Source organism: Neolamprologus multifasciatus, chromosome 12 (assembly GCF_963576455.1).
Source record: "Neolamprologus multifasciatus chromosome 12, fNeoMul1.2, whole genome shotgun sequence".
Taxonomy (NCBI): domain Eukaryota; kingdom Metazoa; phylum Chordata; class Actinopteri; order Cichliformes; family Cichlidae; genus Neolamprologus; species Neolamprologus multifasciatus.
In genome coordinates this window covers 25979451-26000921 of record NC_140450.1, presented here as the reverse complement: position 1 = coordinate 26000921, position 21471 = coordinate 25979451, and the positions used below count along the sequence as shown (strand labels likewise).

Below are 21471 nucleotides of genomic sequence, written 5' to 3'. Positions count from 1 at the left end.
TAAAACTTTATTTAAGACAATGTATGTCGCTAAGACATTTTCTAAGCAATCACTCCTGTTAAAAAACAAACAGAAAAACATACCCACTCTTTTTAAACCTTAGTCGTCACTTTAGTTGAGTGTACATTTTTAAATAAAGCATTGTCGTTCAAGAACCACTCAAGCTGATTGATATTGTCTCTTTAAAGGTCGAGGATGCAGGTCTGTACACCTGCTTGGCCAGCAGCCTAGCCGGAGAGGATGGAAAAAACCACTGGGTCCGGGTCCAAGGTAACACAAGCTGTTCTTGGATATTATTCAGCATGGAAGAAATATGTCATGCCCCCCTTTTCCCTTAACTTCCTCCTCTCTTTGCACCTGGTACTGCATGAATAAAGCTCTGTGCGCGATCAGGAATAAAAGTCTGGATTTTTACACAAGTGAAAAACAGACTTGCACCGCTTGTATATCGTCCTCGCTGTTTTGCACGCAATATGACATGCATGCAGCGTAGGGTGCATTTTCTTGGGTTTTTATTGATGGCCTGACTTTAATTTATGAGTGTGCACTACTCACCATTTATTCCACTTGTTAATATTTGAGTAAAATGATGCTTCTATAAATATAATCATACACAATGCAGTTAAGACCTGCCAGACTGCTTAGATCAGTGTTTTCCCAAATTCATGGTGTTTCTTTTCCCCCTTCCTATAATTAAGACATACTCTTCTAGATGATTCAAAACTGTGTGGCACACTTTTTTATAGCACTTTTTTTAGTAATGTCTTTTTTTAAGTGAAAACACCTGCTTTTTATATCTGTCCCCGATCTACATTCTGACTTCATCTGTTCCACACGGCCTCATAACTTTACCAAGCTCTTCCTGAAGGACCACTTCAGGCTCACGGTGCTTTTTTTTTCTTTTACTTTCCTTTTTTTGCTGTTATTGTGGATCACATAAATCTTAATGGTCAGTGGTTGTGTTGCAGTACCACCGACACTCCTTGGCTCCAGTGATGTGAGGACATTGACAGTGCCGGTTAACGGTCACCTCACTCTGGAGTGCCTGGCTGACAGTGACCCTCCTCCAGACATAGAGTGGTACAAGGGTGAAACCAAACTGCAGGTACAGAATGTGAACTCAAATAAGTCATCCACTATTAAAAGTATTGATCTCCTCTTTGACTTGCGTATTCTATCTTTCCTTTTCTTCTGTTGTATCAGTTGGGTGGTCGTATCCAGCAGCTGGCAGGGGGTCAGTACCTGGAGATACAGGAAGTCAGGTCTGAGGATAGCGGCCAGTATAGCTGTGTGGTTACCAACATAGCTGGAAGCAGCAGTCTCTTCTTCACTGTGGAAATACTCTGTAAGTATACTTGTCAGATCTTGTTTTTAAACTGCTGAACTTTTGAACCGTAGACATAAACACATGACAACCAAATATTTAACTCAGCAAGTTGCCAGTTACTGCAGTTAGTAACCAGTCCAAGTTATCAAGGAGAGAGTGAAAGACCAAAGTACCAGCATGTGGGCCATTCTTTGGGGTCATGCCAAACACTGCAGACAATGGAGCTGCTTCTAAAAAAGTTTTGCAGTAAAAGTGTTGCTATGAATGACTGGCACGCTGAGCTGCTATTTATCAAGGGGTTGCCACAGTGAATAAATCTGGATGCTTTGATTTGTCGCAGATGAAAAAAAACCCCAAACAGTGGATGACCTTTGTGGTGTAACCTTCTAATTGATCCAGTCTTGGAATAAGACAAATGCAAGTACGATACCTCGAGAGCCCCTGAGGCTGGGTTTCTATCGCCTCCTGGTCTCAAACCGGGGACCTACATGTAAGGCAAATGTGTTAACCACTACACCACGGAGCCACTAGTTTCTGAAATGCCTGTTAGAAAAAACAAACAAATGTTTAAATGAGCTAAAAGAGCTTTCACTTTAATACATTATCATGACTCATTTTGAACTTACATAAGAAGGTCATAGATACATGCAAAGAGTAGCTAGTTGTAGCTGAGGCTCTGCAGTACAATAGAACAGAAGCCTAATTAATTGTTCGAGGTGGAAATGATCAGACACCCCACGGTATGATATTATCACAGTTCTTCACAATGCAATACTAGTGTGATGTGCTGAGTGCTGAATATTGCACATATATTGTGATTTATCCCCCTTTTCATCTGCTAATCATGTTATCAAAGTTACACTTTTTATCCAATAAGATAAAGTTATCTCAAGTCATTTTTCCTGCTGGATAATGAGGTTGTCAAATATACCAACACTGCTACTGAAACCTGCCATAAATGTTTCTATAAGATGGAATTAGTCTACTATTATTCTACTATTTTATTCTACTATACTGTTATATTTACTATTATAGCTGATAATACATCAACTGGGATAACTCTGGGATAAAGATGACATATTTGACCTCAGCAGCAATCCTGCTCTATAGGAATAAAACTAAAATACAACCAACTGGCAGTCCGTTGAGTTGAGTCCCCTCGAGTTTTGCTCATTAACAAAGACTCAGTCAGACTGTTGGCAACCTGCCTGCAACAGACTGCAACTTTTTGCACAAAGTTTGGGCGACATGTGCAATCACTTTGTGAGAAACCAATCAAATCTCTGTGTTGTATTAATTTAGAAAGGTGGGAAGTAACTTTGTACTTGCATGTGATCCAGATTCCTAAATATTTATATGTGTGAGGACTAATAGAGATGAAAGAGAAATTCCCCCGTCGTATTTCAACTTTTAATGCTGCCACTTTTTTTAAGGTTGACTGTAGGTGGGTAGCTGGAGCAAAGTTCAAGAAGTTTATTTAGGAGGTTGAGTAAAGAATTAGAAGTAACATGTGGTAACATGTAACATCATCATTTGAAGAGAGGCTTAAAAAGAGCCACCTACTCAAGCAAGTTTCAAGGGAAACCACTGTTTGTGCGTTTAGGGTGGTTTTAAGGGAAATGAGTGTTTGGTGTGTCGTTCAACATTCATGTCTGGGGAGAAAAAAAAGAGTTTTATATGCTAAACACAACAAGATTCTGTCTCTTTACTTCCAGTACCACCTGTAATAAAGGAGAGCAGCTCAGTGGCGACTGTACATATTGGCCAGGATGCAGTTTTACCCTGTGAAGTCGAAGGCGACTCCTCACCTGTGGTCATGTGGAGGAAAGACGGCTTCCCCGTGCGTCAAGATAACAATAAGTACGTCCTGAGATTTCTCGCAGGTGTCTGTAATTGTATACGTCACACTCGACTGTATCTGTCGAACACAGACGCGGTGTATCCCCAATTCATTCATTTTTCGTGCATTTCAGATACACCATATTATCCGAGGGCTCGTTGCGCGTACATGCAGCTCAGCTGAATAACGCAGGTCGCTACTACTGCACCGTGTCCAACCAGGCTGGCTCAGATCACCGAGGAGTGGATCTTCGTGTGTTTGGTAAAGACAGTATAAGCAGTACTTAGCTTATGAAGATTTTGGGGATGCCAGCAGATTCAGTTTTTAGCACAATTTTTTATTGTTAAAACAGCTTAGCTGAAGGTCTTCTGTGTCTTATTAGTGGGTCCCTCAATCAGTCCGGGTCCATTCAACGTGACAGTAACCACTGGTATCAGAGCCCTGCTTAGCTGTGAGGCTGCAGGTATACCTTCTCCTAAAGTATCCTGGAAGAGGAATGGCACTCCCCTGGATATCAGCCAGCAGCCTGGTGCATACAGGTATAGACAAAGCTATGCCTGTACGCTTCAAATACACAATTGGTATGCAGTACAACTCGTTCAGCTATAAAAACTTCAAAGCTGATGCAGTTCTGCTTATCTGTTCAGGTTACTGTCCTCAGGGTCTCTGGTTCTTTTGTCCCCAGCCAATGAGGATGAAGGTTATTTTGAGTGCACTGCAGTCAATGATGTTGGAGAGGAGCGCAGAGTCATCGAGGTCATCCTGCAAGGTATTGATTTAAAGTGTTGTGAAAATCAGCCGGCTGTAGAATGCCGTTTCAGATAATTCAGCCCACAAATTTGCTGTTCTCTCCCGTAGTCCCACCATCTATTGAAGATGATGTCACGGCAGTTACAGCTGTGAAAATGTCTCCTGTCGTCTTGCCTTGTCACATACAAGGACGCCCAATGCCCACTGTCACCTGGACGAAGGGTGGAGCCAAACTGAGCTCCAGAGGAGGAAGCTACCGCGTCCTTCCCACTGGTAAAGCAGCACACCAGTTGCTGTTTCCTTACATTTTCATACATCACAGTCCTCTGTAAACACGTTCTTTGTACTCACTTTAATGCAGGAGAGTTGGAGATAACTGCTGCTTTGCCCAGTCATGCTGGCAAATATACATGCTCAGCCAGAAACCCAGCTGGAGTGGCTCACAAACACATCTCTCTCTCGGTGCATGGTAGGCCTCCAAGGACATATGTTATCTTATTATGTTTATGTTAAAATGTATGAAACCATATGACACTGTGTTCTGTCTTCCACACACAGAGCTGCCAGAGATCAGGCCAATGGCAGAAGAGGTACAAGTAGTGCTGAATCATGGGACTGTTCTTCCCTGTGAGGTTCAGGGCTTCCCCAGACCATCAATCACCTGGCAAAGAGAGGGAGTTCCCATAGCAACAGGTAACGGTACAAAAAATTTGAGCAAAATCCTTATTTATAAAGAGACAGACAGATAAACACTGCTGTAATTATGCACAGTTTTCATATATTAGAATCCAACACATTTAACAGCAATGAAGTCATACTCCAACAAGAATCTTTTTTTTTTGTTTGAACTTTTTACAGATAGAAAGGCAATGTCATCATGCAGTGGGCTTTAATTTGACCTGTCTCATGTGGGCCATTAATTTTCATGTGACTGTGTCTAGGTCACAGGCTGGCTGTGCTCCCGAACGGAGCTCTGAAGTTTTCCCGTGTGACACTTGGTGATGCGGGGACCTATCAGTGCCTGGCAAAGAATGAAGCTGGTGTAGCTGTGGGCCGGACAAAATTAGTCCTTCAAGGTAATGCAGATTTTTTATCTCACCATGGGAATAACATTATGTAATGTTTCATAATCTTATGAAACATTACATACGTTTTAGGAAATTTGAAAATAAATATCTGCTCATCTTATGTTTCTGCAGTTCCACCAGTGTTGAGCGTGCCTCATGTCGAGTACATGGCTGTGCTAGGCCAGCCAGTCAGCCTGGAGTGCATAGCTGATGGGCAGCCTCTGCCTGAAGTCACCTGGCACAAAGAGAGGAGGCCTGTGCTTGATGCCGCACATGTGCGCGTCTTCTCCAATGGAACTCTGGCAATTATGTCTACCCAGCGCAGCGACGCGGGTCTTTACACGTGTACTGCTAAAAACCCCGCCGGCAGAGCCAGCCATGATATGAGGCTGCTCATTCAAGGTGAGTGAAGCACTTTACAAGCTGCGCTGTGTTGTCCCATGTTTGTGTTAATAGTGGTGTCTCTTTTCAGTCCCACCCGTGATTGCTCCTACACAGACGCAACTGTCAGTTATCCAAGGGTTTCAGGCTCTGCTGCCCTGCGCTGCTCAGGGTTCACCAGAGCCTAAAGTGTCATGGGAGAAGGATGGCAGCGTGGTGCCCAACCTCCCTGGCAAATTCACCGTCCTCCGATCAGGAGAGCTGATCATTGAGAGGGCTGAGGTTAGCCTCTATGTCATGCTTTCTCTGCACTTTATTATGAACTGCATCTCTCTGTAGTTCCATGTGCAACACTCAGCTGCTGCTTCTTTCCTTCAACAGTCAGGAGACGCTGGTGTGTTTACATGCGTAGCCACCAATGCAGCAGGCTCTGCGAGGCAAGACATCCGACTGACCATCAATATGAGGCCTGCATTCAAGGAGCTGCCAGGCGATGCAATGCTAAACAAAGGGCAGACTCTTGCCTTATCGTGCCATGCTCAGGGAACGCCTTCTCCTACTATCTCCTGGACTGTCAACAACAGTCCCTATGCAGGTAGTGTTTTCCTTTTTTTCTTCAGTTAAACAGCTCATAAGTGCTACACAGATTACTGTATTTGTTATTATGTGTAATGCATTCAGTTAAAAAAAAAAAGCCTAATTTAAAATAAAACTGTGGTGTAAAACTGCAAAACTGTTGCAGCTGCCACTGTAGATGAGGCAGGCAGAAGCTCCATCATCATTGAGAATGTGACTCGGAGTGATGCTGGGACCTACGTGTGCATAGCAGCAAACAGCGTGGGTTCCATTAGAGCGCTCTCGTTCGTCCGTATCAGAGGTGAGATTTATCCTCGAGGATTCCCGCTCACTGAACTTTCTATAGATATTTACATTATGACACATTCTATCTGAAAATACACATGCTATGTGTTTCCAGAGCCTCCGGTGTTGAAGGGTGAAGCCCACATGTCTCAGACAGTCATTCAGGGTGGCTCTGCTGTGCTTGACTGTCCCGTCCACGGAGACCCCAGCCCTGTCCTCCGCTGGCTCAGAAATGGAAAACCGCTACCTCGCTTCCTCCGAATGCAAACCCTCCACAACGGATCTCTGGTCATTTACAGCACCACTGTAAATATAACATTTTCTTTTCTCCTCCTATTTCTGTTCTTTTAAGCAGTAATTCTGCTTCTAAACAAGTTCTGTCAAGCCTAGCTCACTCTGGCATGAAACATTTTCCGATGTAGTCTGCGCAAGAAGGCTCCATCACGTAATCTGAGTAGAACAGCGGCGCTTTATTCATCCCATCTGAGCTTCATCTACAATACCCTTGGGTAGAGGAACAGCGTGTGACTGTCCTGTGGTGTCCTGCTTCCATCTAAATCAGATTCAGTTCAGTCAGAGAGGCTAACAGCATTAGGCTCAGAGGGAAGAAACAAACAGAATGCTGTATGTTCCCAGACTCTGCCCCTCTTTCCGTAGCCTCTAACCTTATTATGGTCTCTAACTGCTGCTGTAATTGCACAGCCTGCAGCTGAGACTTTCTCACAGACGGATGACTGTCCTTCCAGCAGAGTGCTCTTATTATAAAATTTCCTCTTTCTGTCCCTGTAATATTAATTATGACAAACAATTCAATGGAATAAAGTCAACTGCCCCATTGAAAATGTCAGATTTTGTTTGCTTGTCTGGTAATTTCCCTAAACTGTAAAACTGTACCCAATTCAGAGATATGTTTGTAGTCCTATTAAAGGATAACTGTTCCTTAGATAATTCGATAATCAGCTAAACCTCAACCTGGTTGATCTACAGGCTGCAGATGAAGGGGAGTATCAGTGTGTGGCTGAAAGTGAGGCTGGAACAGCTGAGAGGACCATTACGCTCAAGGTTCAGAGTGAGTTCTGTCTATATGATTTATTTAACGGGTTATGAAATAAAAAATTCAAACACGTTTGTACCATAATGTACTTCCCAAACTGCCTCCAATCCACTTTTAAGAACGACTTTAAAATGTTACTTTCCCCCCGTGTTCACTTATTCATGTCTGTTGCTTTCATGTGTTGCAAGTGCTCCTTTCCTTTGCACAACAGCAAGTTTGCACAACATAACCTGTGCAAATGAACTTCCTGAGGACCCACTGTTGAAAATTCTTTTCTTCTCTTCCTCTCTTAGTCAATGGAGGCTACTCTACCTGGCAGGAGTGGGGACCATGCAGTAGCACCTGTGGCCAAGGCTTCCAAGAGCGAATCAGACTATGCAACAACCCAGAACCAGCTAATGGAGGCCGATCATGCAGCGGCCCCAGTATCGACTCTAGAAAATGTCAGGTCGGCTTGTGTCCAGGTACCAGTGGCTTTGTTATTCATTTCGATTCATTTTGATGCCTCCAAAAAATGTCTGTGTAATGCATGGGGAAATTTGAAAATTAAAATATATTATCTGAGTATTTGCAATCTTGGCCGTTGCCAATAACTACAAAATATTTCATTATTCAACCCTTCAATTCAATTTTATATATACAGCGCCAAATCACAACAGCTGTCCCCTCAAGTTATCTCAGTACCATAAGAACTAAAAATAATACAGAGAAAACCAAGCACTTGGTGACAGTGGGAAGACAGGACAAGAGATGCAATATGGAAGAAAGCCAGAGATTAATAATAAGTAATAATTAAATGAGGAGTGGTGTCTCTATGCTCTTTCTTTCCAGTCCATGTCAGTAACTTTAAACACTTTCAGGGAGCGTTTAGGACAACCTGATATTAATGAATTTCAGTTATTTAGCTTATTTAAACGTATTTTGGTGCTGACAGGTGAGGTTCCACGCAGGACTAGAGGCAGCCTGATAGGAATGGTCAATGACAGAGAGTTTGGTGTGTCCTACCTGGAGGCCAACATTACAGACAACGATGACGAGGGGAGCAGCACTGTGCAGGCACACCTTGACAATATTCCTCCCACTGTGGGTGAGTGATGGCATGTACCGTTGTGTACCATTGGTTGCTGTTGACCTCAGCCTCATACCTAACAGTTACCGCTTCATTAAACAGTGGTCATGCTAAATTTTACTAGAAAGAGGGGGATGAATTCCCAATCTTGTTCAAATCACATGTTGATGTGTAGCAGACCAGCAGAGGCACAGAGCTAATGCTGTCTTGTTGTAGGTCCCTTGCTGCGGGTGCTGGTGTCTGTGTTTGCACCCATCTACTGGACCACCGTGCTGCAGAATGGAGCAGCCAGAAATGGCTACGCTTTCACTCAGGGCCAGTTCAGACAAGAGTCTCAGCTGGAGTTCGAGACTGGTGAGCTTTGCCTACTACACATTTTTGCTTTGTTTTCCGTGCATATGCCAGTTAATATTTAAAGCTTTTGATTCATTTATTTAAGGTCATGCACTGCATATTTAATCGATGAAAATACTCGGCTTAAGATAAGTTTTGTTCAACTCTTCTTATTTCTGTTTAGTTTCTTGTAAACTGTGGTGTGATTTTACAGGAACAACAACAAATGTTGAGTTTTTCATGTCCATTATGCGCTCTTTTGTAAAACAGTCAGTAGATGGCAGCACTTACTAGCAGTCACATACATTGAACATGAAGGCTTGTGCTTCTAAGCAGTTACAGCACGCTCCCTTGTGGTTTTAAGTGGATTTACAGTGTTTGGTTTTTTGGTTTTTTAATCTCTTCTAACAGGGGAAATCCTACGTTTGACTCATGTTGCCAGAGGTCTGGATTCGGAGGGTGTTTTGCTAATTGACATAGTAATTAACGGATTTGTTCCACCTTCATTATCATCATCTCACATGAGCCTTCAGGTGTGTTCACAGCTTTCATCGCAATGTGTATTTAAAGATCATTCAGATCAAATCCTGACTTAAAGACATGACACTTTAGTTTCACACCTCCGATCCTCTTTAGTTTGTGTGACCCGATTTCACTCCTGGCCCGTAGGAGTTCGATGAGTCATATGTGCAGACGGGCCAAGGGCAGCTGTACTCGTGGTCATCGCAAACCCACCAGAGAGGAGGAAGCCCCATGGTGCTGCGTTGTAATCACACAATTATTTACGAGGGCCAGGAAGAGCGCCAGGGTCCTGTGCTCCAACTGCTCAAGGTTTCTGGGATGAATAGTGCCTACAACATGTTTACGCTCACTTTGGACTTCCATGTTACTGCCAGCCTACATGTACCAGGTCTGCAAAAATATTTAAAAAATTCCAGAAATTTAAACTTGATTTTACATGAAATCCAGGATCTGTTGGAAAGCCTAACATTGCATGTACTCTGTGCTTACAGATGGTTATGAAGAAGCATGCCCTAAAGGTTTCGCTCTTGACACTGCCTCCTACTGTACTGGTATGCTGTGCTTTTTTTTAATACCTCAATCATTTTTTAACACCATTTATTTGAACATTTGTGACTGTTCTATTTTATTATTATCATCAAATGCATTCTTATTAGATGAAGATGAGTGTGCGCTCCAGTCTCCCTGCTCTCATTCGTGTAACAACATTATGGGAGGCTTTTCCTGTACCTGTCCGTCTGGCTTCACCATTTCTGCAGACACCAATGTATGCCAAGGTAAGACAAAGAAAACCTGCTGGGTGATTTTTTTGCAATATTCAATATTACAATACACAGTGCACAGAGATAATGTCCTACATAAGTAAATCTAAAATGATCTCACTAACTGTTTCCCTCATGCAGATATCGATGAGTGTTCCCAAGGCTCACACATGTGCCACTACAACCAGCAGTGTGTCAACACAGTGGGAACGTATCGCTGTCAGGCCAAGTGTGGACCAGGATTTAAGGCCAGCATCACAGGAACCAGCTGTGAAGGCAAGCAGCTGTCAATCACTGTTAAAATGTCCAGCATTTCATATGGAGGCATAAACGTCTCATTATTTTCCTGTTCGTGTAATATTTTATTATATTTGCACCTGCAACAATAATAAAAATCAAATTTCTTGCCAATCACTTAAGTGTTAATCAGCGATAAAGCCCTGCTGTATGTGTCAAATTGGTCTTTTAGATGTAGATGAGTGCCAAGAGTCCGCTGTCTCCCCGTGCCAGCATCAGTGCCTCAATACTCTGGGTTCCTACCGCTGTGTTTGCCACCCTGGATACCAGCTGTCAGGACGTCACTGCATTGGTCAGTTGAGATAAAAAGAACGAAAACTACCTGCCTGCCTTAACTTGTTTGAATTCTTATTAAGTTATGCTACAGAAGATTTCAAAAGATAAGACTACACCCAACTGCATTTTTTTTATATACAAACTTAGCACACACAAAAAAAAGTTTGTTTTCAGTTTGTGTTCTTTGTTGTAACGCTGCTTCTTATACTTATAATGTTGAAAAGCCTGTTTATTCCCCTTGGATGTATTTTCCATTGATACAGCATCCACAGTAATGCGGGCCCTGCAGAATATTTACTAACAGCTCCGATATGACGGTTTAACTTTTGCAGACATCAATGAATGCACGAGGAACGTATGCCCGGCTCACCAGCAGTGCCGTAACACAGAAGGAGGATACCAGTGTTTCGACAGCTGCCCAGCTGGAATGACCAAAGCAGAGAGTGGGGCCTGCGTGGGTAAGCTGCTTTTATCCACTTTATTTATTTAGACATTGCTGCATTTAACAGTTCCTGTTCATTAATCACTGCTTAATTTATTTACTGACAGCATAAACTCATTCATGCCTTGAAAGACTCAGATTTGGCTTCTACCTCCAACCCTTCAACACTGTATCGCGAATTTGCTAAAATGGTTTTCCTCATAAGTGGAAATGAAACCCCCTGTAACTTACATCCTTTTGAAAGCCAAAAGAACCACTGATCACTGGTCAAAAGAGGCCAAATAGAGAGCAAAAGATTTTATGAACTGTAAATCCACTGCTGCGAAAAGAAAACTTCTTTAACAAGATGCAACAGAGTTTATGGTAGACACTGCTACACGGCAGCATTAACGTACTCAGGATATCTTCTCTTTAACTGGCTTCATGTCAGCAATCGCAGTCAGCATTAACATGTACACATATTAGCTCAGGTCGTCCCAATCTAACTGAGTGCACTCACGTAAAAGAGGCAGTGTTTGCAGCGTAGGAGCAATCACTAAACACAGACGTGTGTAAAGGGGTCTTTTGTTTTCTTAATAAAGAGAAAATGATCATTTCAGGAAAAATACAACAAGAACAAGACGCATAATCGAGGCTTAAATCAACATTTATTTAGCCAAAGTGAGGAAAAGCAAATTAAAGTTATCGATTTTGTCAATATAACCATTAACCTTAATCTATCGTTAAGGTATAGCTGGATATGACTGTGTGAAAATCATCCTTTTTTGATCTGGACATTTTTCAGATATTGACGAATGCCAGGATGGAAGTCACATGTGTCGCTACACTCAGATCTGTCGAAACACAGTCGGAGGTTATGGATGTGTGTGTCCCAGAGGCTATCGATCCCAGGGAGTTGGGCTTCCATGTTTGGGTGATTATTACGTTTGTTTAACAAAAAAAAATCCCTAAACATCACACCAAACGGAAGCACAAATCACTACTTAACGTTTGTTTTTCATTTCCAGACATCGATGAGTGTCTGCAAACGCCGAATCCCTGCGCCTATCAGTGCCGCAATGTGCCGGGCAGCTTCAGGTGTCTGTGCCCCCCTGGGACAGTGCTACTCGGCGATGGGCGCTCCTGCGCAGGGCTTGAGAGAGGGCACACCTTCACAAACGGAACCAGAGTCAGGGCGAGACTCGTCCCACAGCTGGTGTCATCCCTCGGCAGGCCAATCCTCTCCCGTTCCCATGGAGTATCTCGCATCACCAGGCAGAGCTGTCCTGTCGGGTACACCAACAGAGACGGCAAGTGTGTTGGTAAGTTGAAATCAAAAAGACTCCAAAAGATGTAAAATAACAAAGGATTCTTACAATATAAGCCCAGACAATGTTCTGTTGTTTTCCACTTATAGATGTGGACGAGTGTCTGCTCAAGAAACCGTGCCAACATGAATGCCGAAATACGATTGGTAGTTTCCAGTGCCTGTGTCCCCCTGGATACCAGCTGCTACCCAACGGCCGAAGCTGTAAAGGTAAATGTCTCCTTAAACTGTTTTAAAACTTCCACCTTCCCCTCAAATTATTACAGCTATATTCTTATCCCTTCTCTTTCTCTTAGACATTGATGAGTGTGTAGAACAAGGCATTCAGTGTGGACGCAACCAGATGTGTTTTAACACCCGAGGAGGATACCAGTGTCTGGATACACCCTGCCCTGCATCCTACCAGAGTGGAAGAAGACCCGGGTAATTTGCAACATTAATAAGTGTTATACAGGGTTATTAATTAAGTTGTAGAAACCACACAAATGCAAAATTATGTTCATTATATGAATTAATAATATATATATATTTTTTCCGGACGACTTTTAAAGGACCTGTTACAGGCCTTGCTCGCTGGATTGCGCCACCGGAGGCTCTCCTCTGCTCCTGCAGTACAAGCTGCTCACTCTTCCCTCCGGCATTCCAGCCAATCACAACGTGGTACGACTGTCAGCTTTCTCAGAGTCTGGCATCCTGCAGGAGCGCACATCCTTTACGATACTTGAGCAAGAACCGGAGGCAGGCGGGCTGAGCCAGGTGTTCGGTATCAGAGACGAGGCCGGCAGAGGGATCATCTACACCCTGCAGGTTCTGGACAGACCTGGACTAGTGAGGCTCAAAGTGCAGGCCACCACTATATCGCTGCAAGGCCGCATTACCTACCAGAGCATCTTTATCATCTACATTTCCATCTCACCCTACCCCTACTGATCGTCCACGCTGCTTTCCACATGACTCTGCCCCCCCAGGATGTTAGCAAGTGAATAATTATTGTGTATCTTGACTTGCGACTGAATCATAGCAGGAAAAGTCCTGCTCCAAATCTTGGCTTCTGTGGGATCTTTTGATCACAGAGCAGAACATCCTGTTCGGAAGACATCTGAAGTTCATTTCATTACCCCCCTAAAAAATGCAGAGAGCGCATCTATCTAATTCACATCTGAAAATTCAGAATGTATCAGGAACTTTTTTTTTTTATGTTCTTCTATCAAACATTTTGTATGTTAGTTTAAAGTGTTGCATTTCTATTACTGGGAGAAATTCCTTTTCATATAAAAACATGTTTGCAGCATGGAAATACAAGCCTGCTACTAAGCTACTATCACAGCTACGAAACTGTACAATGTTACCCCTATTATTTTAATTTATTTAAGGAATTTGAACACATCACTGGTTAATAAAACTTCCTGTCACAGAGAGTTTGACTTCTTAAGGATCTACTGGCATTGTAATGGCACATTGTAACTAGCTAACAACAGTCTTTCATCTATCTTAATATTTTTGTACTCTTTTCTTACCTTTTGTTGTCACGTAAATTGTAAAGGTGCTATTCTGAATGTATTTTGGCGATACCATTACAAGCGATGTGATTGGTGCTGATTTTACAAAGGTAATATAACAAATAATGAAGCACAGTTGGACTGCACTTACATTTTCTCCAGCGTGGCGCTACAAACTAGCATGCCTCTCCTGCTTTCACGCCACTGTACAGAGCACTGTATTGAAAGTTATCGATGGTGTTCAGTAGTCAAATATGTGCCGCTGTTGTACAAATCTGAAAAGGAACATAACCTGAAAACCATAAAGTGCAGTTTAGGTACAGTATGTCCCTGTTGCTGTAAATGAATGTCAAATATTCACAGAAATAAAATGGACCACAATTTTGTTTTTGTCTATCTTACTGCCGTACCACCGTAGTTTTAATTATCTTCTGTTAAAGAAGAAAAACTCATCCTAGAACTCAAAAAACAAACTTTAACTTTGGGGACCATACTAAGAAAATCCTTCCTTTAATGAGACAAGAAGAACTTTGAGTGTTTGAGCTTAATCTTGTTATATCATTCATTATTCCTTTTTGGTGATCTCAGTCCAGACCTTTATTTAACCTGGATTTTTTACATTTAAAAAAAAGCAGTTTTATATTCCAATCAGGAAGGGGTCAAATCTAACAGGATATCCACAGGGATAACAAATTAGAATCCGACCAATACAAAATTAATCACAATTATTATATTGTTGCAAAACAATACTTCGATACTCATGAGAGTGATCTCTTCCAGAATGACAATATCCCCATCTACAGGCCATGATGGGTCATGATTTAGATCATCAGCTTCACAGTGGCCAAATCTCAACCATCAGTAGAGTCAATGCCAACACAGTAAAGTTGTTCTAACACCACGTGATAACCCAACACCAAGAAACTTCCTGTTTTTTGTTTTGTTTTGATTTTTTTAATTTGTCCCCCATCTGCAACATAAAATTTGCTTTGGACAAAAATATGCTTTAAATCAAGAATCTTTTAGCGCTCTAATCAAAACCAGGAAGTCATATGAATCATAGATTCTTCACTTTGGAAAACAGGAAATCTCCAGTAAATAGCCGTTGCCTGAGGTAATACCTCAGCTGCTCTGTAGATGGAGCAGGATTTAGCCCGTTTTTAAAAAGATCCACTGATCTCTAAAGTCCTCGCTGCTGGGTAACGGTGCTCTGTTAGCGTCATTAATCTCAGATGTTGAGCTGCTGGTCATAACTGACAAAACCCAAATCGCACTGGGCAGCTCGAACTTTACAGGAGAGATGTTTATATTAGCCCCCCCACATCGTACACGGTTTCTGCTGAAACCTATGATGTGCTCATCTGGAATACAGAGCCCAGTTCTTTACTGTTCATTTCCCCGAAATGAGTAATAGAGAAGGTCAAGGAAAGCTGGCCTGAGCTGTACCGGGGGAAGCGTGTTTGTTGATGCTTCAGTGCTGTGTGTGTGTGCAGTTGCCTCAGGTTGTTTTCTATGATGTGCTCATTAGCCGTGACTGCATGTTAGGAATAACTAGTGAATACAAAGCTGATGTCGTTTGTGAAGATTTAGGTCTTGTTGCAACATTTACAAGCAAATTGATCTGCTGAAATAATGTTGGAGCACTCTGTTAAAGCCAAAACCTGTCATGTAGCAATATTAACATTACTATTACGTAAAAATGTTTCCTTTTTAAAATAAATGCAGGTCTGTGAATACTGTCCCATTATGTTCCATGCTGCTTGAGTTTCTAAACAAACACACATTAAACTTAATTCTTTTTGACTATGGTGCATGCCAGGCTAATTAAAACCATCTGCGCTGCGTCTTTAATATTTCTGAAGCATGGGCAATAACTAAATCAGTGCTACCACTGGAATTTTTAACAAATATGTGTAAATAGAACGAGCAGTGGAAGCAAATAATTGAAAATAGCATTAAAATGAGAAAAACTTATGTTTCCTTCTCCAATTTCTTTCAGAGAAAAACACAGCAGGACTGCACACAAACTTGGAAGCTTATCCTTCATTAAGTATCACTAATTCCCTGTAACACATGTAAAAAATAAATAAATAAAATAAAAAAAAGCGCTGTAAGGCAGACTAAAGGCTGTTTTCCCTTTTCTATAAAACACAAAGTATTAGTGGGAATGAATGCTTAAGGCTGAGCGATGGCTACCAGTACCATCTCCCCTACTGCTTTACACAGTCAGGATGTCAGGAGAAATGGGGACTTGCTGTGCTCCACTCGCTAATGAGCACAACACTGCTGCCTATTAGTAGGTATAAGCAATGAAGCTCGTAGCATAACCATAATTAACAAATTAAACCTGCAAACAAAAGAATTCTTCGAGTCAAACTCTTGTCAAACATTTCACTTTGTCCTAGATTCTGCTTCACGCACAAATCAGCCGCTGTTTAATCACTCAGAAAACTTTCACATCCTGAAAAATATTTAAAAAGACCAACAAAAAAAGTGCTGAAGTAGTCCATATTTTAAACAAAAATGACAGTGTGTGATATGAAGGGTTTAGCTCATGATGAACTCACAAAGAATTATTATTCAACTCTCAAGCTCCCTGCAGAGCTTTTCTTTTGAGTCTTTAAGCTCTCTTTTCCAGATGCAGGCAGCTGGTTTTATTAAAAAAAAATCCAATGATAGATGTATTTCAAACTACCTGTTGAGCATCAGTATACTGAGAAAGTTAGCATCTGGTGAACACACTGGAATATTTAGTTGATAAAGAGATTTTCTCAGAGGTCAGTGGAATAAAAACGCAGTTAATGGGAGGATGAATGTCAGATATTAAAACCACTGACGTGAGAAATAAGGAGCATTGATCGTCTTCTTATGGGGCAATCTCTCTGGATTTCTTGTGGATGTTACTTATATGTGTGCTACAAAAATAAACTCCTTTTCAAACTTTGCTATAAAACAAAGGAGAAATGGCTCCAGACACCACAGGACACAGGAGGTTCCTCATCAGTGCACCGGTAGTAAAAGAGCTGTTTTGTAGGGATGAGGGAGCGCTACACAATATTAGACAAGTGGTTTTAATATTTCACATTTCTCACCATCTGTAGGGTGTGCGAGCAAGCACTGGTTTCATAATACATTTTTTAATAAGCTGATAATGTGTCAATGCTGCGTTTTTATATGTAGTTCAACTGTCCAGAAATGGCAACAAAAGAGTTAAGGCAATAATATGTTACCATTTTACCCCCAAATATTACACTCAAAGTACTTTTTATGGTACACTGACTGAGCCAGCTTTAGCTTCATGGACAATAAATTAGACCTTCTCTGGCTAAGACTGAAAGCAGTTAAGGAATTGTTGCTTTCTTCTGACCAAAACTTGGCTCAATAAAAACTTGCCAGATTCAGCTTTTCAATTTGGTCCTTCTTTTGTGAGCAGACTGAGACTCAGAAAAGTTTTACAAATGATATCAGGGAATAACAGAAGAGGCTGACCCGTATATGTCTTATATTGTTGAACTTGCTTAATGTTTGGCTTTGTCAGCAAAGTTAACGACTTGCAAAATTGCTGTTTTGTATTCAGATGATTTTGTGTTTAATCCGTGAGCAGCTTCACGATTCAAACCTAAATTTAATGCAATTCATGTAGCCTTGAATAGTCTAACATTCATAATTAAAGGTAGAGCGTGTAAAATCTCACCACTAGATGGCAGTAGATAATAGATTGCAGTCAACTGAACTCTGTTTTCTTACCTGTGAGTTATCTCCTTTTCTTGGTTTTTTTTTCCAGGTTACGCGTATGTGGCCGCTCCCTCGCCACAAACTCAATACGCACTTAGGTGGAACGGCCATGTCCATCTCGGCCACTGTGTTTAAGATGATGGGACAACATCTCGGTTTCCACAAATCTGTTCCTGTGTATTCTTGAAACCTTCCTGTCGTGTTCGGATCAAATCTGTCTGATTTACAAATTAAAACACTCAGAAATATTGTGTTTTACATCTGATTGCTTCAAGGCCTTATGACATCCTCCACACTATGAACGTGAACATATAAAAGTAATGAGCACCTCTTTCATTGAATTTTGAGTGTTTTAATCAACTTTGTTATATCTGTGGTGTTCCCGGTCAAAGGTGTCCGACATAGAAAATGAATGGGAATCCACCCCCCACCCCTTTCGGCCTCTGACCCCCTGAATGACCAAATAAACGAAAGACCCACTGAACAACCTATTGAACTGAATTTGTTGGTGAAAAATGTTTAGTATGTTAATTTAAGAGCTGTTAAAACTGACTGGTCCATTGTGACCGGAAACTCTAAAGTAAGGGGGATGGGGGTCCACAAAATTCTACATTTATACATTTTATCCTTGCACGATATTATTTTTTCTTTTCAATAACCTCAAAAAACAGCTAAATATACCTTTAAAGTAACTTTGAATTGTTTAACATTGGTAATTGAAGGAAAAACTCAAGAATTTGCAAGAAAAGCATGGCTGATTCTGTGTGTGTTGAAAGAGCCTGTATCCATTAAAGTTGGTGCAAGAAGTTTTCCAGACATTTTTTTTTTTTTTTGCTTTTTTCAATGACACCCTTTTATTTAACATCAGACACAACTGGAATCCAAACCAGTAAGGAATATGACTAATGTCCAACATTCATATGGTCACCAGCATCTGTGGAGAGACTGAGTAATACTATGAGGTGGCGACTGAACTACTGGTAAAAGCATAATGGAGGATGTCCATGAGCAAAAGTGTAGTCTGAGCCAATTCGCCAAACACTGAGTATTTCTTGCATATTCATCATTATTGTTAGACATCTTAAAATGTAAAGTTTAGAGCAGATTGTCTGGCACCGAATCAGTGCATGAAGTTGACACAGAGGATGAGGGTCACCGAAGGCCCAACTAATGCAAATGTAATCATGCTGCACACTGCAGTAACTGCGTGAATATAAAGATGCTGGCAACATGCTTGAGAGCCATTAATGCATTTTGTTAGCACATACTTTGTCAGCATAGCACTCAAGTGTGGAGACCAATTTATGAAATTGAAATCTATTTTCCAGATGACATTTTAAGTTTCTTGCTCCATATAGCTGTACTGCCAATAAATGTGATAATCAACATACATACGCAGTATAGTATTAACCATAACATTACCCTGTGCCCTCCTGGAAACCACTTGTGCACAGATGAAAAGCATGACATGGCAATATTTACTTGTTGCCATAGCAGCAATTGAGCATACATACATAAAAAAAGAAAATCTTTATGAAAGTAAGCCAGAGGAAAATAGGTAAGTGTGGAATAATGCAGACATGGTCCATAAATAATAATTTGGGTAATTTTGTATTTAAAAGGTTATTTATAATGCACATGCACTCAAACATTTTAGCTTAATTTTTGTGGGGCTAAGTGAACTTTCTCTCACTAAGGCAGTTGTTAAAAAGCATAAAATGTTTATGTATTTATTTATATGTTTATTTTTTGCATGGAAAAAGGGCTAATCATAATCAGAGGCTGATATCTCAGGCAGACGTGTCAGACGTGCACCAGTGAAGCCTTCAAAGCCATCTCGCCGGGGCAATAAAACACAAACGCTGTGTGGCATATTCGTTGACATCATTCTTTTCAACTAGCTTGACAATATTTCCTGCACACGTCAGTGAACAGCTTGCCAAGAACATTAGTAAGTTTTGAACTGGTCTTTACCTTTTACAGCGCTGTATAAGACATCACGTGGCTCTCTGTAGAATAGCCAGTGATATCATTACTGGGACACTCTTCCAGCCACCCACAGCGCTCCTCCAACACATGCAACAGAGACATCAGCTTGTCTTGATCTAGGCTAACACCTTCATGTGTTCTAAGCATGTTGGCTGGAATCTAGCTGTTGGTTGACTGAATGTGTCTGGTAGAGATTTAATGCGAGCCAGACACTGACTTCATCCCCACAGAGTTCACCACAGTAGTTCCATCCATCCTGCTACCCAATCTGCCAGCCAAGCCCCGCTTCCTTCCATTACTCCACGGGACTGCAGATGGGAGCGGGAGTGGGGGGGGGCGTTGTACCAAATCAAACATTTTTTTTGCTACAGAAGGAAATAGGAATAAAGACCACCACATACACACTCTTACACAAAAGTCTCAAAGCTACTGTTTTGGGTTCGATTCGACATTTAATGTCATTCACATCAGTCCTGGCATTATAGCAGGACATCAGACGCCAGATTTTCTTCTTCCTCACATTCACATTTCTTCCTAGAAAAAAGACTTTCCAGGCTCAATTGAATAAAACTCTTATATAATCACTTGCACGAAGAGGTCCAAGCAAAATAAAGCAACGCAGCACACCCCTAAGAGTAGTAACATGCACGAACTGAATTTTGTTGTTTTAATTGCGCATAATTCAGTAACCGCTATAACTACATAATTATAGAGAATTACACAGAGACATTGAGACTTATAAAGCTGCTATAATCAATATAGTAATAAATGATGTAACTGCTGTAACTCACTGTGAGAAATCCAGTGATAATTATGAGCCCTCTGTGCTATTCTCTACAGCCTTTCAGCTCAGCTGTTCCAGCTCAACCGCACTACTCTCATTAAGGCCACATTCAGCAACAGCAGGCAACAATAAGACTTTTTAACAACAGAACTCTTGTCATGATAAATCGAGTACTTAGATAGCCAGGTATGCCCCCCGATAGTGAGCAGAGAGAAAGGGCTCTGCTGTGTGTAGATATCTAGTTTAACGCTCCAGATAAAAAGACTTTTATTTTACTTGCAACCCCCGCCAGTTTAAATAGTTGGCGGCACAAGCACTCTTTGCTCCCTCAGGATATTTTGTGTCTGCACCATTAGTGAGGTCAGACCCACAGTTGTTACCTAATCACTCTGCTTAGATCTACAGCCCTGACAGGATAGGTAATTGTCAATTTTGCTCCAGCAATGACTTTTAGACACACCCCATGCTGTGTAGGACTGATACTAAAGAAGTGCTTTACAGCCCCAAACCAGAGGCAGTAACGCTGAGATGAACACCTGAGGCTATAGAAGCCATCTAAACCCCCCCACAGCCCCAGCCCTGCAACAACTCACATGCCACACTGCAAGTTTTAGTGTTTTGGTTACAGAAATATAGTTGCTTAGACGTGTGACTGCAAATCAAGATTTACTCCCTGAGTAAGACATAACACATACGTTTTGTTAATTTTACAAACTACATTCCATATTGCTATAATATATAAGATATTTTACCAATATGAGCATAGGTCAGTTCAATTCGGCTTTACTTATATTGCACTCCATACTGTATATAAATGCCACTTGTTTTGCACAATATCCAACTACCAACCTCTGTATATTTTATATATTTATTTTATTTTTACTCTCTTTAATTTGTAAAATATGTATACACACACACACACACACACACACACACACACACACACACATATATATACACACGTAGACATACATATTTAGTATACCCAGTAATATGCATACACTCTTATATTGTACATATATTTATTCATATAATTCTCCGATTTAGCCATTCTTATATTTGCTCGTTCTTATGTTATTGTACTTTGCACACCTCTGTTGCTTGTGAAGCTCGCACACAAGAATTTCACTCACATGTACTGTACCAATGTACCTGCACATGTGATGTGACAATAAAAG

General features: G+C 41.2%; 1 protein-coding gene across 1 annotated transcript in view; it reads left to right on the top strand.

Annotated features, from left to right (window-relative positions):
• The window catches only part of hmcn2 (hemicentin 2), a 45295-nt gene extending 31125 nt beyond the window's left edge, over window positions 1-14170 (top strand). The window contains exons 50-81 of the mRNA XM_085179449.1: window positions 189-270; window positions 969-1105; window positions 1204-1345; window positions 3043-3187; window positions 3301-3428; window positions 3550-3706; window positions 3815-3936; window positions 4026-4190; window positions 4279-4386; window positions 4476-4610; window positions 4859-4993; window positions 5117-5386; window positions 5457-5647; window positions 5747-5960; window positions 6108-6242; window positions 6342-6532; window positions 7214-7295; window positions 7574-7744; window positions 8215-8367; window positions 8566-8703; window positions 9094-9215; window positions 9352-9592; window positions 9696-9755; window positions 9861-9980; window positions 10107-10241; window positions 10435-10554; window positions 10871-10996; window positions 11765-11893; window positions 11988-12281; window positions 12377-12496; window positions 12583-12709; window positions 12838-14170. Coding sequence (XP_085035575.1) covers window positions 189-270; window positions 969-1105; window positions 1204-1345; window positions 3043-3187; window positions 3301-3428; window positions 3550-3706; window positions 3815-3936; window positions 4026-4190; window positions 4279-4386; window positions 4476-4610; window positions 4859-4993; window positions 5117-5386; window positions 5457-5647; window positions 5747-5960; window positions 6108-6242; window positions 6342-6532; window positions 7214-7295; window positions 7574-7744; window positions 8215-8367; window positions 8566-8703; window positions 9094-9215; window positions 9352-9592; window positions 9696-9755; window positions 9861-9980; window positions 10107-10241; window positions 10435-10554; window positions 10871-10996; window positions 11765-11893; window positions 11988-12281; window positions 12377-12496; window positions 12583-12709; window positions 12838-13216 — 4974 coding nt within the window. The 3' untranslated portion in view covers window positions 13217-14170. The remainder of the gene's footprint in view (window positions 1-188; window positions 271-968; window positions 1106-1203; window positions 1346-3042; window positions 3188-3300; window positions 3429-3549; window positions 3707-3814; window positions 3937-4025; window positions 4191-4278; window positions 4387-4475; window positions 4611-4858; window positions 4994-5116; window positions 5387-5456; window positions 5648-5746; window positions 5961-6107; window positions 6243-6341; window positions 6533-7213; window positions 7296-7573; window positions 7745-8214; window positions 8368-8565; window positions 8704-9093; window positions 9216-9351; window positions 9593-9695; window positions 9756-9860; window positions 9981-10106; window positions 10242-10434; window positions 10555-10870; window positions 10997-11764; window positions 11894-11987; window positions 12282-12376; window positions 12497-12582; window positions 12710-12837) is intronic.
• Window positions 14171-21471: the final 7301 nt, after the last annotated feature.